This window comes from Copadichromis virginalis, linkage group LG14 (genome assembly GCF_057382275.1).
Source record: "Copadichromis virginalis isolate Kocher_CV1m ecotype Utaka linkage group LG14, C_Virginalis_male_GT1.1, whole genome shotgun sequence".
Lineage (NCBI taxonomy): Eukaryota > Metazoa > Chordata > Actinopteri > Cichliformes > Cichlidae > Copadichromis > Copadichromis virginalis.
The window spans coordinates 14462575-14479469 of record NC_140631.1 but is presented as its reverse complement, the minus strand read 5'-3'; the positions used below and the strand labels follow the sequence as shown (position 1 = coordinate 14479469).

The window sequence follows — 16895 nt, the reverse complement described above, 5'->3', positions numbered from 1 at the left end:
GCAGCTGTGGCTACAATGTAGCTGCCATCACCAGTGTGTGTGAATGTGTGTGTGAATGGGTGGATGACTGATTGTAGTGTAAAGCGTTTTGGGGTCCTTAGGGACTAAGTACAGCGCTATACAAATACAGGCCATTTACCATTTAAAAGTCTCCCTGACTGTTACAACACCCATGTTTTAAAGCAAACGTACACCAACTGATGCATACTACGTCATAATCAATGACGTTCAAGTAAACGACATTTCCCAGAATGCGCCGCGGCTTCTAGTGACATCCACGCCACGACGAGCTGAAACGGTTATTTACGTCCCGATGTTACGAACTTGGTCCCCTGACCTGAGCTCTAACCACTGTTACACCTGAGTTAAGGCGCTGCCCCTAGTTTGTTGTCCTCCGGAGTCACCCCTGGACTGACGCCATAAGCCAGACCAGCTTGGTTTTCGGTGAGTCAATTGCTATGCTATCATCGGTTCCCACCAGGCTATTTGCGCGAAGGTCGCGCAGCCTGTCACCGTGCAGTCGCGTGCTTCAGACCAGCGCCAGCGGTGGCGCGTGCCAGGGCATCCGCGAGACTCCGGCGGAGGCCAAGCGCAACCCCATCGTGTCCACTTCCAGGGTCTCCAGGAGGGGGATTTTGGCTGAGGAGACTGCTGGAAACAGCGTGAAACCATCGATGCAGTACCACCACCTCGCCCCTAGATGGCTGTCCAACCTGGAGAATCGCCGCAGTTCCTGGGCGGCTCTGGCCAGCAGAGGTCGTAACAACAACCAGTACTGGGAGGAAAGCGGCGGAGACAGGGGAACAGGTGGAGGACCCATGCGGGCAGGAGTAGCCTCTGCCGGTGTCCTCTCTGCTGCGGCCGTGGCCTTCTGTCTGAAGAAAGACCCCGATAACAAAGGTAAGCTTATAATAAATTATAATCAGCTGACACTGATTAGAGACCGGCCGTTCATTAATTGTTTTTATAATATAGTAAATACTGATGGGACGATGTTATATGATATAAACTGGTCTGTAGAGTTAGTTTTAAACCCAGCTTGTTTTATTTAGTAAAATCTTTAGTGTAGTTAATGTTTTCTCTCTGCTTTTTCAATAACCAGGTGATGCTCTTTTGGAAGCAGCAAGGACCAATAATGCTCAGGATGTAGCCAGGTAATACCCAAACATGAACACTTAAAAAAAAAAAAAAACATAGTTGCTTGTCTTCTTTTGTCTTGAGTTCAACGTAGGCATTGTGTTTTAAATGTACGCTAATATATGCTGGCTCTAGATATTTCACACACCTGTAAATGCTAGAATGGAGGTGGCGTTAGGACCACCTTTATTCTTCAACACACCCTGAACTCTCTTAGGCAGCTTTCTTGTAATGTCTTTAAGTAGTCTTCAGGATTAGTCCTCCCGGCTTCTTGAAGGACTCTTAAAGCTCTTCTTTGGATGTTTTTGCCTTTTTGCTGTGTTCTCTGTCAGCATGATCCCACGATGTTGAGCTCTGGGCTCAGGGGAGGCCAATGCAGCCTCATGTCAGAGCCTACTACACCAAGTTTTACAGATGGCTGTATACACTCACTGCTGTACATACTGATGAAGATTTGAACGAAAAATATTATATTTAGATTCATCACTCACTCACACATGCTGACGCTGATTTTTTTTTCCAGTTCTTATGTAATTTTGCATAGCTGAGCCTTTTCTCCATGTTTCCCTTCCTTATGAATGGATTCTTGACAGCTGCACTTTCACTGAAATAATCAAACTGTGTTATCTTTTTATCTTTTTAAAGTGTTAAACTGCTTGTCTTAGGCCATGCCTTCACCTTATCTATATTGCTTTAAAACAACAAGCAGCCAGGACTAAATATTTACTAAATATTCATTATTTACTATATTTGCTATACTTTTGGCATGTGACCGAATGCATGGATGAGTGGTTTCCTACAAAAGAAATGTAAAAAAAAAAAAAAGTATCACTTATGACCTGAAATGAACTCTGGTTTGATTATTACACCCACGTGTAAGTCACAGATCATGTGCATAGGGCAGTTTCCAGAACATCCACAGTTAACTCCTGTTATGAAAGCACACCTGTAGTTGTTGTCCCATCAGTAACCAGCAGGTGGAAGAAGAGCTCCACCTCTCTGTGTGAAAGTCTTCCTCTTGAGGGAATATTTGCAGTGTGGATGTTTGGCACTAACTTATGCTTCCTCATATCTTCTTCTTTCCTGCTGTGACCCAGAAATCAATTTGCCATCATGGAAAGCAAACATGAAGAAAGAACTGCAGATGCATCCGATGTGAAAGTCTCATTCAGTGTTGCCACGTACCTCCAATGTGGCACACGGCTTGATGCTTCATAAACCCAAGAATTACTCATTTGGAAGCTTAATCTTCTCCTTCCTCACTTATATTATAATATTTCCCTCCGTCGCATCTTCAGTGGCATAAAATGCCAGTGAAGGAAACCGGGGAGGCAAGTTACTGTAATAAAAATGCCCTCGGACACTTAAGACTCCCTGCTTCCAGTGTGTCTTGCTCGTTTGTTTTTTTTCGCTGTGATTTTTAGGCTCTTTAAAAACGTGTTTCTCTGAGATTTGTTTTACTTCAGAATAATGTAAAACAGAAACATTAGAATAATATAAACACTTGCTCTGAACTTGATCCTAAACTTAGTCCTGGCAATGTCCTGCACACAGAGGGTTAGGTGGCAGAAATGGGTATGCTACATAAAAGAAGGTGCATGTATTAGAGCCAGACTTCTATAATGGCTCGTTCTCATCCATCTCATCGATGGTGTTACATTAACGGGGTACAGAAAGGAGTATCCGATAGATAAACCTGAACATTATTATGAGAATTTATTCTTCTTCAGATCAAATTCTTAGTCTTTAACCTTTTAGAGGCTGTTGCTGTTCAGATAGATGTGTTGTTGTATTGTGCCTATGTTAATCATAGTAATTCATGTGTTTCGGCTGTTGTTGAGTATTGGTCTTCAGGTCCATGTACTTGGGCGCATGCATACCTGTGTGTATCGATGCATGCCCCCATCTGCATGCTCGGGTTACCTGTACACATGTGGCAGATGGCGAAGGTGAGAGTGCAGCGAGACGGCCAGTTAGCAGGTCACAGATGTGTTAAGTGCTTTGGTCGACTCTGTAGAAGTGGTTGAGTGTCAGGGTGTGTCAGCTGAGAGGCAGCAGGGAAATGAAGAGCGTCCATTTTCACAGAATGGATGGTTAAGAACTTGGTAGCGTTTGGCATGATAGCAGTGTTTAAAATAATGCTTAATGCTTGTTGTTATGTTTAGCCGATATATATTCATGCATTCTTAGTTGGCACCATATGGCAACCATGTAGTGTTATTTTAAAAAAACAAAAACAGTGTGACGATCGAAAACTGATATTTATATTTGGTGCTAATGTTTTCTTTATGTTTCAATATAAATGATGTCAGGGCATGTTCAGCCATTTGTTGGGTAGGACATTAGAGAGAGAGAGAGAGAGCGCAGCGTGGCATGCAGTGCAGCTGTAGTTTGACTATTGTGGTTAAACATGGTTACAATATTTTTCACTTTTAAACTAGTTTTTTAAAGCCAGCGATACAAAGTGCTTTGGAAAATGTAGTTTGTTAACAAACTGGTGACGACAAATACCACGCCACACCCTGGACTCTATAGAAGGAACCAGAATCTGATGGTTGGTATGAAGCGGACACACAACCCTTCTTCCAGTAACAGAACTAAAACGGCAGAAAATCTCAGAAGCTGAAAGAAATTAACTTTAGGTGGCAAAACTCCAGTGAGGTGTGCATTCAAGGAATGTGGCAGCAATGTTTCAGTGTATGACTTCAGATTTGCCTGTTAAATTGGTAACAAAAACAACAACAACCCTTTAAATCATACTTGAAAGTAAACACTTTCAAGAACAGACCCAGTCCCATGTAGCTTATCACTTATATCAAATAAACCACTCTGCTTTTTCCATCCACTCTTGCTATGTCATTATTCTCATATCAAAGTCTTTGTATTTTTTCAAAGTCAAAGGAGCTTCTCAGTTTGTCCGAATTTAAAATGGGGAAAGAAAAGTTCAGCTGCAGCTCTTACGGCTTACCCTGATTGTGCATGCAGAGCAGGCAGTGAAAACGGAGACTGAGAGCATCAGTGTGAGTGCAGACCAGACTGAAGCCGCTGTGTTGACTGTAAACAGGGACTCTGTCTGCTCAGCACCAGAGACGACAGCCGGATCCCTTACATACGCTTATAAGGACTGCCTGATGTTATAGCCTCGGGCAGAAAACTCAACACACACCTGGCTTTAACGTGCAGATATATTAAGTGGTGCAGAAGGCTTTGGATAAAAGCAGGATATGTGCTGGATTTATTCTGGTGTGCCCCAAAAAAGAGACTATGCTTGCAGCAGCTTGCCTCCCATATTTCTTGTTTTGTAGATTTCATTTTGATCTGCATAATTTCCCCTAGGTGTGCATTACTTAATCTTACTTCTGTTCCTTCAGCATGGTACGTGCTTTAGAGAGAGAAAGAAAGAAAATGCTACAATATCGATTGCAGTACTACATGGAGCTTCTGCTACAGGCTGTTAACGGTGAGACTGAAGTAAAAATAAAACCACTTTCTGCTTCTTGTTCCCATCAGGCTGTTAAAAGAGGGGGTGGATCCGAATCATCGCCACCGTCTCGGCTGGACCGCTCTCATGGTGGCTGCTATGAATCGACAGCACAGGTCTGTGCGCGCCTGCTTCGCCGAACAAGTCGTGTTTTGAAACTTCTGAGGCGTTACATATGCAGCAGCGGGTTTGGTATCGCGCAGCTGCCGCATTAGTGCGAGCATATGCCATCCTCGTCCCTGCTTTGGTTGTTACAGTACGTCATCAGAAGTGCAAAGTGCAGCTTTCAGACTGACAGACGGTCTTTACCCGTTCCCCCATTTCTCTGTCCAACAAATTAAATTAGCCTCCTGGCCCCCAGAACACACAGAATACAGAGAGGGGCCGAGGTTGAGGCCGGGCCAAATCCAATTTACAGGCCCTTTTTTTCCTTCTCACTCGCTCTCTTTACCCGGTCTGTGTGGTCACTTTTTTGTTAATGCTTCTCACTCTTAAGGCCCTTTATGTGAAATCTGAATATTAAAATGTTTTCAGATGAGCTTACTTTCAGTCCTGTTCTTGCTTGCTTGCATTTTTTTTCTCCAAGTTTGAACTTGTGTCGCAACAAATTGAAACTTAACGAATAAATCTGTGATCACAAAGCTTAATTGGTTACAACTTTCAGTTTTATATTGATTTCCTTTTGCATTATATTAGCATGTTCGCTTATAAATCTTGAAGAAATTTATTGATCACGAGAGCGACAGAAAAGTAATTTGGCAGTAAAACGAGGGCACTATAATTGTTTTATCCTGATTGTCTTCTTTTTATAATCGTTTGAAGCCAAAATGGTAATTGAAATTAGAATTTGATGAATCACTCGGTGCTGATCAGAGATGAACACGGTCACATGATCCTTCAGCTGCGACTTTAACGTTGTGTATGTCGAGTGATCGTATCCATGGACCTTTTTATTTTTAATGATATGTGTCTGTCTGTGCGTGTGTGTCATGTGTTTTTTGGCTACGTGTGTGTGTGTGTGTGTGTGTGTGTGTGTGTGTGTTATGAGTGCTATAACTCAGCCAGACAGTGACACTCCTCTGTGTTTAATCCCGTCTTCCAGCCCCCCAGTGAGCAGTCACTGCTGCAGGGAAGACAGAACATCAGTTCACACACATCAGTCACAAACACACAACCGTCCACTCGTAGAAACACGTGCGCACACACATGCACACACGGGCGAGGAGACCGAGGGAGTTCATACCAAATATCTTACAGGCCAACTGCCTATTACTCAGCCACACACAACTTTATTTGCAGCCGTTAAGTGAAAACACAGGGAACATCACTCACGGACGCGGTGTAGCCTGTAGCGAGAGTGTCACCGTGGCTCTCGCTGTTGAATTATTCTGCCCGTCTCTCTCAAACAGTTGTGTTTATATTTTCCTGGGCCAAAAGTGATAATTGTGTTTCAAGAGGACATTTCAGTGGGAGCTGTTTCTAGATGTAGTGTCCACCAGGCAGGTCAAGGCGCGGCTGCGTGAGGGGAATCAGGGGTGGAGCAGAGGGGGGTGTGGGTGTGTAAGAATTAAGGGTGAGACATTTGTGGTGGTGGGTGGAGGGGGCGTGTGTTTGCTTAGCTTTGATGTAGGGCTAAATCAGGGATGCGCAGGGCCTGGCTCTCTGTTTGCACTCTTTAACACACAATGCCCATCTCCATCGCTCTTTCTCTCCCTCCATCCCTCCCTCATGGCATTCACGTGCACAATGAGCGCTCAGCCAAGTATAACGCCTGTTGACCGTTCCGACCTGTCGGCCGAGTGACTCGATGGGAGGGAGGGCGACGGAATCGAAGGGAAGAACAGGGGTGAAGGAACGGGAGAGAATAACCTGGCAGGGGAGAGAAGGCATTTAAGTGGGATTATAGATTTGAGACCAAGATTAGCTGGACTCAGCAGGGCCTAATGAAATATAATCATTTGGCCATCATGATCGTAATGGTAGGTAGTCGGGTTCAGATAACACATATGGGGTTTGTTATTAAGATCTCCTTACGCTGTCATATTACGACTGTATTCGTAAATAATATAATATAGTATTAAAATATAATTAATGGCACGTTTTCAGGATATTGCTCTATACTATACTCTATAACATTTTCATGTTACTATTTTCAATATGTGTACATACGTTCTTCTCTTGTGTTTTGGTAATAAAATAGCTGTAAATAAGAAGATTGCCATCTTCTTTTCTGCTATGAAATGATTAAGTGGTTAAACCTGAAGTGGAAAACATAATACTTAAGTTGTTTTTAAAGTGAATAATAAGTCTCGGTAAATGCTTTAGATACCAGCCTCTAGAGTCCACTATTTCCTGACTAAATAATCATATCGTAAAGAATCGGGTACATTTAAAAAAGGAAAGAAAAAAATTAGAGGTACAGTGAACCTCGCTTTCCAGCATCTTTCTGACCCCAGGTGGACACCGGGTGAGGTGGGGTGAGGTGAGGTCCAATGTCTGGGCCAGGTGGTCGCAGACATGGTTGGTCAGTTTGGCTCAGGTGTCTTTTATTGCACAACGGAGGTGGAAGTGTCTGCTTCCTGTCTTCCCTCCAGGGCCGGATTGGAAACTAACACCATCCCTCTGCGGAGACACCGATCACCTGCTGGTGAAGCAAGGCTACAGTTATAAATTTGTCAGCTCTAGAGTGTTGCATAGAGAGTAATGGGAAAGAAAAATGGTGTAGCATGGAGATGATGCCATAAATGGATTTTCAAGTGTCCGAGCAAGATGCCGACACCCTGTTTGCTTAAGGAGCAGAAAGGTAGTCATTAGCTCAAGGATCTCTGTAAAGGGGACAATAAAAAGATAACCTGGATGAATCCTTTATATTTGTTTGAGAAGAACACGAGCAATAAAACATCAGGATATAACCAGATGGCTCAGTCATACAGAAAGGTTTGGGGGCATAAAACATTTTTCTTGTTTTATCCACAATTATTACACAATTAAAATAATTCTGTAATAATTGTGGATATTATTTTTCTTTCTGTACATATTGGACTGTATCAGAAAGTCTGTAAACTGTAACTTTTTGTCCATTTCTGTTGAAAAGGGAGCTTAATCTAATTAATCTTAATTAACCACCTCTGGATGCCTTCAGTTAGGCCTCAAATTAGTGCTGCAACTCTCCTCCCAAATAAAGTTAGTCACTTGATCATCAGTTGATTAGTAAAACTATAAACTGTTTTTAAAAGCTCATTAGTTTTAGTACCGTCCTGTGTAATTAAATCTCCCTTTCTTTCATCTTTTTAGCTACTCTCCCTCCTTTCATCCAGTCCTCCTCCTCCTTTCTCCTCCTCTTCTTTGGAGTTTTCCTCCTTTTTTATCTCTCCGTGTTTACCTTTCTTATGCCATTAACTCTTTTCAGACCATCCCATTCCTTCAGTCAGTCCTGCCCAGCCTCGTGTGACCAACCTCAGTTTGAGTTTGTGCGTTTCTGTACGCGTCTCACAGGAAGCATCGACGTGTTTGTAGAAGTGCTTGCAAGGGTGAAGGGGAAACCCTCTGTGGGTCATACCCCACCCCTCCACAGTGATACAGTAACAATAGGGGATCCCACCCCCACCGACACCACCACCACCACCAACCCTTCCGATTGTCCTTTATACCCCCCTCAGCAAGGTCAGACACAAAGACCTGGCCAGAATGTTCTCAGCCTCGCTCTCCCATAGCAATGCACATGATGGAAAATAGACTTTCAACCTTTATGTTTTTAACTAAAAGGTTTGTAAATGTTTATATTCCATGCTGAATATTTGCATGCCTCTGCTTCTCAAATGATGTGCTCCTCTTACTTATATCTAATAGTGGGTTAAGTAAGCCTGCTGGTCAAATAAATATAGTGACTCGTGCTGTACTTCAGTCTGTTGTCAGAGATGCAGCCTTTTATATTTTAATCAATATCTGCTTCTAAATTTCTGCTAAATATATATATTTTTAAAAACCTGTACTTTTGTTTATAATGCCACAAATAAATAAGATATTTAATTTCAACTGATCTTATATAAGAGTTAGTTTCACTCGTCCAGTCTCATTTTAAGAGCACAGGTTCTCCTAGCAGGGCTTCAGCCTGTTACATAGTCAGCTCCACCTCATCCTCCTATGAATGGTCATTTTACTCTATTTAAGCCCTTTCAGGCCACTGCCACAACCATTTAGCTGTAAGCGATCCATCTCTCCCTCCCAGGCCACATTACGTGGTCACAGGTTTAATGGCAGAAGCATCAGCAGCGTACCAGCAGGGTTCATGTTTCGGCCACCGCCTCTCTCTCTGTCTCCCTGTGTTCACCGACTAGCTGGCTAGTTTTTGTGTGTACATTTGTGCTCATCTGTGTCTCAATGTGAAAGCTACTGCTTGCCTTCACAGTGGACTAAGTGTGGGTTTATGCAATAGTGTGTCCTGCAGACAGGGAGACCTGAAACATCTGACGGGTCACAGTGAGTGGTGTTGCCGAGGTACTCCTGTTTGTTCTATAAGGCGGTACGCTCCAATGAAGGCCTACACACGAACACCCACTCGGTTACACTCCCCCAACGGTGCCGGAAATGGGGTCCGACCCCTGCCCCCTTCAGTGTGCACATATGTACATGTTACGAGGCCGACAAATGTGTAATGAAGGAGAGATAGAAGGAAGTGACTAGTGGGGTGTATCCACCATAACGAGACAGAATAGACTGGTGTGAATCAGGCGAAAGTGTCACAGGCAGTCGAGGAATTGGATATTTGCGCGTGATCTGTTTATGAATCGTGAGGAAACTTTGTGTAAAGGTCAAGGTTGTATTTGGTGACGCGACAGAAGCAGAGCTCTGTTCATGAGTAACAAAACATTTAATTAACAGATATTGTGGTCAGTGGCAAGTGTTGCAACTGCAGCAGCTGATAAGATATGTGTGCGGGCTTGTTAACATGTCATTGGTTACATGCGTGACGCTGCCGATTCAGAAACACTTTGACATCCACCAAATAAGAGGAAACATACAAGCTGCTGCAAAGCAATAAATACCGCTTCAAGGCAACGCTTGCACACTTTTTGGATGGAGCACGTCACAAGTAGGGCTGAACGATTATGGAAAATAATCTAATTGCGATTTTTTTGCCCCAATATTGCGATTGCGATGCGATATGCGATTATTTTTTAAGGTCTTTGTCTTCTGTATTATTAAACAAAGACAAGCAATACATCATATAGTATGGCCAATACTATATTACATTAATTTTAAACTGTTCTTTCCTGGAAGACAGACCTCTGTTATGATGACATGAGGTGATGCATGAATTGATGACTGACATTTTTATTTAACTTCTTCAATCACAACAGTATATTTGAACATACACAATAGTTTATTTTTAGCTTACAAACATCTGAGCATAAAGTGCTGACAAGGAACCCTGGTGTAAACATTAAAATGAAAGTCAGTACAATGTGCAGATTGCAGAAATATACATAAACAAAATCAGTGGCTTTACCACACTCAGTTTTTCGACATCTGTGAACTACTAGACAGTCATTCAATTAAAAAATAATATTAAATAAATAAAACGAATAAATAAAAAATACACACATCTTACTGATCTCTGCAGTCAGTAACATTACACATAAAGTGCAAACATAATAGCAATTGTATAAACACACACACAAACACGCCTTTAAAGTTTAAAGGCGTGAAATTGAACGGTCTAGTTCTGATTAGCGTCACCGCTGTCTCGGTGGAGTTTAATAAACTCGGCCGTCTGCTTCTTGCTATCTAAAATATAACCAGACACTGGTGTAAATTCTCGACTGTCTCATACTTCTGTTTAATAAGTTTTCTGTTTGACGTTTAGTCAGCTGTGTGAAAACCAAGGAGGAACCCACCCGGGGGATTAATAAAGTTTTATTTTATCTAATCTAATAACTTTAATCTCAGCCAAACCGATTTACTCACGAACAAACAAAACACTGAAAAAAGCCCAACAATAACATTTTTAGGTTGTCTAAGTGACTTATATATTACGTTTAACCCGAGCAGCGAAACTCCGCGGTGATCTGAAAATGATGTGCCGGGAGTTGTGCCGTTCTCGGCCGCATCAGTAACCCTCGAGCTCCCGGCTAGCTGTCGAGCTGGTGGGTAGCAGACGCCTCTGAAAACGTCGAAGCACTTTTGCAAATATGGGATATCTTGATAAACCGAGCAGATATTTGATGTTTACACAACTACTTTCTCGCCTGAAAATATGTTAAAAGTTTATTTTGTGACCCAGAAAGATTAGTATGAGTAATTTTAAAACTTAGTAGCGGCCGCCATTGCTGGAAACTGGAGTTTGGCTGGGCCGCGCTATGAATTCTGGGATATGGTAGTAATTTGGACAGCCTTCGGCGCGTCGCTGTGACGTAATCGGTCTACAAATGCGGCCTCAGGAGGATGCAGCCCATGAATTGTATAATATAATCGCAGTATAATCGCAGCCTTTGCGGTTAGAAAATTGCACTTGATCATGTCGCGATATTATCGCAAATGCGATATATCGTTCAGCCCTAGTCACAAGTGTGTTTCACATCCAGTGTGTGTGCTCGTCCTGTGATGCCACCTTGTGAGTCTGTATGTGCTGATGCAGATTTATCTCCACATGTTTTTAGCAAACAGAAAGATCTAATTCTAGTACATCACACACAGTGAGATGAAGGGCGTCCCACACTTCATGTAGAGGTAACTGTCTCTTTAATAGCTCTGAGAGTATCAGACCGTTCTTTGCCTTGTTCCTCCTCCTTTTTCCTCGTCTTTGTCCTCTTTCTCTTCTACTTCCTCCTTAAATGCCGCGTTCATCTCCTTCTCCACTGGCTGACTTCTTCTTCTCCACCTTCTCCTCCTCTGCCTCCCTTCTTTTTTTTTTTTTCTCTCCTCCTGTTCCAATTCTGTCTTTTCCTTCTTTTTGGTTCCTCCTCCTATATTGCCGCCTTCTTCTCCTTTTTGTTCTTCACCTTCTTCATCTCCTCTGGCTCCTTGTTCATTAGCCGTGTCCTGCTCGACTTCCGCCTGCTTTTCCTCTCCCTTTTTTCCTCCCCCACCTTCTTCTTCTCTTCCTTTTGGCTTCCTCTCCTCATCCTGTACTCCCCCAGCCTTCTTCTCCTCCATTTCCTCTCCCACCTCCTTGTCCTCCTCCTCTGCCTCCTCCTCATTCTCCTTCTTCTCCTCCACACTTTAGGAGTCGTCACAGGATATCATCTGCCTCCATCTCACCCCGTCCCTTGCTCTCTTGTGTAACACCTACCATCCTCTACATGTCTTCCTCACTGCATCCACAAACCTCCTCTTTCCCTCCTTCCTGACAGCTCCATCTTCAACCTTTATTGGTACCAAATATAAAGTTAAAACACGTGACAATAATAAAATAAAAAAACACCACACATTCTGACAGATGAATTTTATACACATCACTGACCCCCTAGTCTTTGTCTTGATTTAGGCACTACTTGCTTTGGTTGTCCCAGATATTCCTATGAAAAAGAGACAATCCATAAAATCTATGAAAGTGTTGATCAGACATCTGAACCCAAAGGCGCATTATTACTCTTTGAGAAAGAGAGAGAGGGGGGGGGAGACTTCCCAAAGAAAGGAAAACCTATTTTAAAATTTGTCATCCTCCTAATGTGGAAATAATTATACGGACAACAACAAGCCAAGAAAAACTGGCATCCACCGCATGAACACTGAAATATTATGGTGTTAAAGCTCATCTGTGTGCATGTCTGCGTTTATTTAATACAAGGTTCTGGGTGTGCGGACGTGTTTTTAAACGTGTGCCTCTGTGTTTTGTTGCTTTTCAGCGTGGTGAAAGTCTTACTTGAAGCTGGTGCCGACCCAAATGCCGGTGATCACTTCAACAATGTTTACGACACATCACGGGAGAAAGGGATCCACTCACTGGAAGGTGAGGAGGGGGGTGGGAAACGGAGAGCAGAGTTGTTATATTACACATATGAACCCAAAGCGTGTAAACCAAGTATTATGAGTATAATTTGCATAAAAATTTGCATTTATGTACATGTTTGATTCTTTGCACATTATTTGTTTTATTTGTCCTCTGACGAGTGGTGTTTTTTTTCTTTTGTATTTTTTTTATTTGCTTGTCTTCTGAGCTGTACAGTCTCACACACACACACACACACACACACACACACACACACACTCTTTACCCCCCACCCCTCCAGTCTGTGTTGGGTTTCTGCAGACATATTTATATGGGATATGTATATTGCAGACATTTATATGGCTGTCAGGTTTGGGTCCGCGTGGGGCCGGCGTAGCGTGGGGAAGCGTTTCCCAGACGCACACTGATGGATGGGCTAGGGGGCCCTGTGCGACGCTTTATTGGGTTAGCTATGATTATCCCGCCTTGTCTCTCACACACACACACACACACACGCGCGCACACACACTGCAGAGAGCTAGAGAAAAAGAGTGGGATAGATAGAGGGAGGGAAAGACTGATGAAGGAAGGGAGAAGGAAAAGAGGGATGCTCTGAAAAAAAGACGTCTAGAGATGGAGGAGAAGGAAGAAGATGCGGATGTTTGAGGGAGTGATGGAGAGAGGGAGGGATTGAAGGAAATGGGTAGGATGATGAGGGCGAGAGAGGAAGTCAGGAAATGGATGAGACAAAGTTACTGGGATAGAGAGAGCGGGGAGGGAGAAAGAGGGTGCAAGCGATGAAAGGAATTGATGGACACCAAGGAGGAGAGGAAGGAGGCGGGAAGAAAAAATAAAAATGGATGATGAAGGAGTGGCACGAGATGAGTGCTGTTATGAAAAAGAAGTAAGGAGAGAATGATAGAGTATCTCCATTATTAGTAAGGAGCAAAGCAAGAGAGACCCTAAAACACAACTCGCATTATTGCTATCGTGTCGGACAGTTAAGCTTAAATCTGCTCAAATGAACAACTATTCCAAAGCTGGAAACAAGAAAGATAATTTTATAAAAGCAATGTTGTCTTCGTCGCACTTTCTGGAGTCTTCCATTGTCTGTGGTTAGATTATAGGAAGCTCCCCCGGATTTCGATGCTGTAACGTTTAAAGCCAAAGTAGTTTGTTATTCATTGTAATATCTTTTTCAGGTCCAGGGAGTATACGGTGTTCAGCTTCATGTAATAACTATCCTATTTGCAGCTTTGAGGAATTAGTGCATTTCCTTAAATTCCTCTTAACTCTAAATTCACTAAGACTGTCTTTTCTTTTCTTTTTTTTTTTTTTAACTTTAATATTGGTGTAGAGAAGTATTTAAAATTAAAATTTAGCAGCAAATGAGTGATTTTCCCAGCAGACTTTTTGGTTTTGTTTTTATTTTATTGTATTTTGGGAGCCAACCTGTGCACGTTCTGCGCAGAAAAAGCAGCTTGTGGTTCTAATTGTTCTTCCTCCTCTGTCTCCTCGTGTCCGCTCTCTGCAGTCTTGGTGTCCAGAGAGGACGAGTTCAGCAGCAGGCTGAGCAGCAGGGCTGGTTTCCGTGGCTGCACAGCGCTTCACTACGCTACGCTGGCCGACGACCCACGCGCTGTACGCATGCTGCTTGAGGCTGGTACGTTACCGCTCCCGAATCATTACAACCGTCCCATCACTGCCCACGGGGGGCCTCAGAGTGTCAGCGTAAGAGAAGTAAAGGTGATGACAGATGCAGCAGCCTCCATGTGTTTTGCTTTGTTGCTTTGCAGTCTGATGCCTTACAGGTGCAATTTTTAATAGAGAATATCTTCGGTATTATTAAAGTCAAATAACTGCCAAGCTGTGTGGCAGTCTCCACCTTTATTTTATATACACTCCTCAATCCTGCGCACCCACTGTACAGTGGGCGGAGGATTTTAGTAGCTCTTACCTAGGTGAACTCAGTCTGCCTTTCCTGAGGCTACACTCTGTCAGCCTCTGCAAACACAGCTGACAGATGATAGTGTCCACTGGTGGGAGAAGTTTGAGTTGTTTGATCTCAGTTTGACAGTTTGCTTGTTTCGACTTCTGTGGAGGTGATGTTTCCAGGCACATTGTAATATAATAGTTCCATATGTTAGCGTCTGCTGTTGCGGTGGCTAATGGGAATCTAAATGAATAAAGATGTTTGTAATCATACCTTTCAGTGGTCTTGATAAGTCAGGTCAAATGGCACTTTAATTATCTAAAGAGGCTTTTAAATGTAAATTTGCAAATTCTTACCTGAACTGTGACATTCTGTTACAGTTGGGATTGAGTGGAAAAAAACAAAACATTTTTTGGTTCCCTTTGTCCAACTAGACAAAATCTAAACGAGTCACTATCGTTAAAAGTAGGCGGGGCAGTTAATGTTTAATTTCATGACCAATTTTACCTTCCAAAAACGACTTAAGTGAGATAATTTGAATAAAATGATCATTATAATAACTTTCTTTAACTGTAATCCAGATTCACTCCCTGCTGTGGGACGTTTTCTTTTTTTTAAATGTTTTTTTAATTTAGAATTATAAGTCAAGTTAAATGAAATGTACATCAAATGCACTATTTTTCAAAGGTTGATGAGTAGTAATGTTGACCAAATCATTTGTGGTGATGGCTGCCTTTTTGTTGTTAATGTAATTATGGTAATCTGATATTAAATGTATGTAAATAGTTAAATCGCAATTTCTCGTAGAAATACATAATGCAAGACCCTGAATATATGCAAGTTTGTTTACTGACAGCTTAATTCAAGAGTAGCAGTCAGTTTAAGACCTTTTTACTTTGATTATTAAACAGAATAGTTCTCGTTCCGTCTTTAAAGCTAAAAGCAGTTTCACCTCCACCAGCTTTTCAGATATCATCACTTGAACGCATCCCCTGCGACTGATATAAACAGCATTACAAAACTCATTTGAAATTGATTACTTCTCTGCTTCCTTTGCCCCACCCCCCCGTTACACTCACACCTGCCGTTGACTCAGCGCCACTATTACACACACGCAGACCCTGGAGGCAGAGTATCCCCCCTCAGTTTCCAGGCGAGCAGCTCTTAAACAAGCTAGGCCTCGTTGAACTGTGACCTCCTCGCAGAACATGCCCTTGGGGTAGCTCCACAAGCACAGGAAGTGTGTGTGTGTGTGTGTGTGTGTGACCATGTATGTTAGTGCACTCAGGCCCCCATATGATTAATTAAAGTATTCATATATTCAAGTACGATTTCATCCATCTGATATTCTTGTTTCAGTGTGTGGATGCGTTTTTTCCCTCTTTTTCTTTTTTTAAACTTGCATTGGTGAGGTTGTTGTTTGTTGTCGTCTTTTAGGTCGATTAGGCTTTTAATCTAAAAACACTCCATTTTAGGATCACTCTACGCTCAGTGAAACGCAGATGCACAGGAGCTTGTATTAATGTCTTGTTTATGTTTATGATGGATGATGCATCTGAAGCTCTGTCAGCCTGTCTCTCCCGTCTCACCCCTGCCTCTGTAAGCACTCCGTACGCTTAAACAAATCACCTCAACTAACTCGATCAAATGTTCTGCAGACGCATTTTTGAATTAAAAAGGTAAGAAATTTCACGAAGCAGAGACATTTGTTTTAGGACAATTGGATTAAAGACGGGCTTGGTTGTCGCTCGCCCGGCTGGGCCTGTGCAGGGTTGGCGCCACCATCGCTGCCAATAGCATTTGTGGCATCACGCGCCCTCAATCACATGTTGCCGTGTATCTGTGATCCCGTGCAAATGTGAGTGTAATTAGTTTCTTGTGCATGTTTCATTGTTTTTCCTCCTCATACGAGCTTCCGGTATCCTTCTTTCCTTTAAGCCATTTTCCATTCGTAGCATCCTATCCATCTTTTTTTTTCTTTTTTACATCATCACAAAAAAAATCTTATGAACTGTCACAGCTTCAGGACATCTATGTGGATTTTGGTGTGTGTGTGTGTGTGTGTTCGCTATTTTGTGCGTCATCTTCCTTTCATGTATGTACACACTGAGCCTTGTTATTTCCCTTGTGTTTGTGTTCATCTGTGTAACTCTACTAGCTGTGGGTTTGCTCTTTTGGCCTTAGCCGGCCCTCCACTCACATCTCCATCCATCACAGTCTCCAGGCCCACCCTCAGGCTTCACTTCGCCACACAGTCCCTCACCCTACCTGCAGAGGCTCTCTAGTTTCTCCCCGTGCTCCACATCGGGCCTGTGGCCAGGGGCACTGAGTAATGGACAGCTCTGTAGGTGGCAAGAGGCCAGAGGAGACACACATGCTCGCAGATGCACACAAAGACACACACACACACGCAC

The 16895-nt window shown here is 42.8% G+C and overlaps 1 protein-coding gene across 1 annotated transcript in view; it reads left to right on the top strand.

Moving 5' to 3' along the window:
* The first annotated feature begins 243 nt into the window (after positions 1 to 243).
* Positions 244 to 16895, top strand: part of clpb (ClpB family mitochondrial disaggregase) — a 39146-nt gene continuing 22494 nt past the window's right edge. The window contains exons 1-5 of the mRNA XM_085479387.1: positions 244 to 900; positions 1103 to 1154; positions 4648 to 4734; positions 12466 to 12569; positions 14083 to 14211. Coding sequence (XP_085335513.1) covers positions 459 to 900; positions 1103 to 1154; positions 4648 to 4734; positions 12466 to 12569; positions 14083 to 14211 — 814 coding nt within the window. The 5' untranslated portion in view covers positions 244 to 458. The remainder of the gene's footprint in view (positions 901 to 1102; positions 1155 to 4647; positions 4735 to 12465; positions 12570 to 14082; positions 14212 to 16895) is intronic.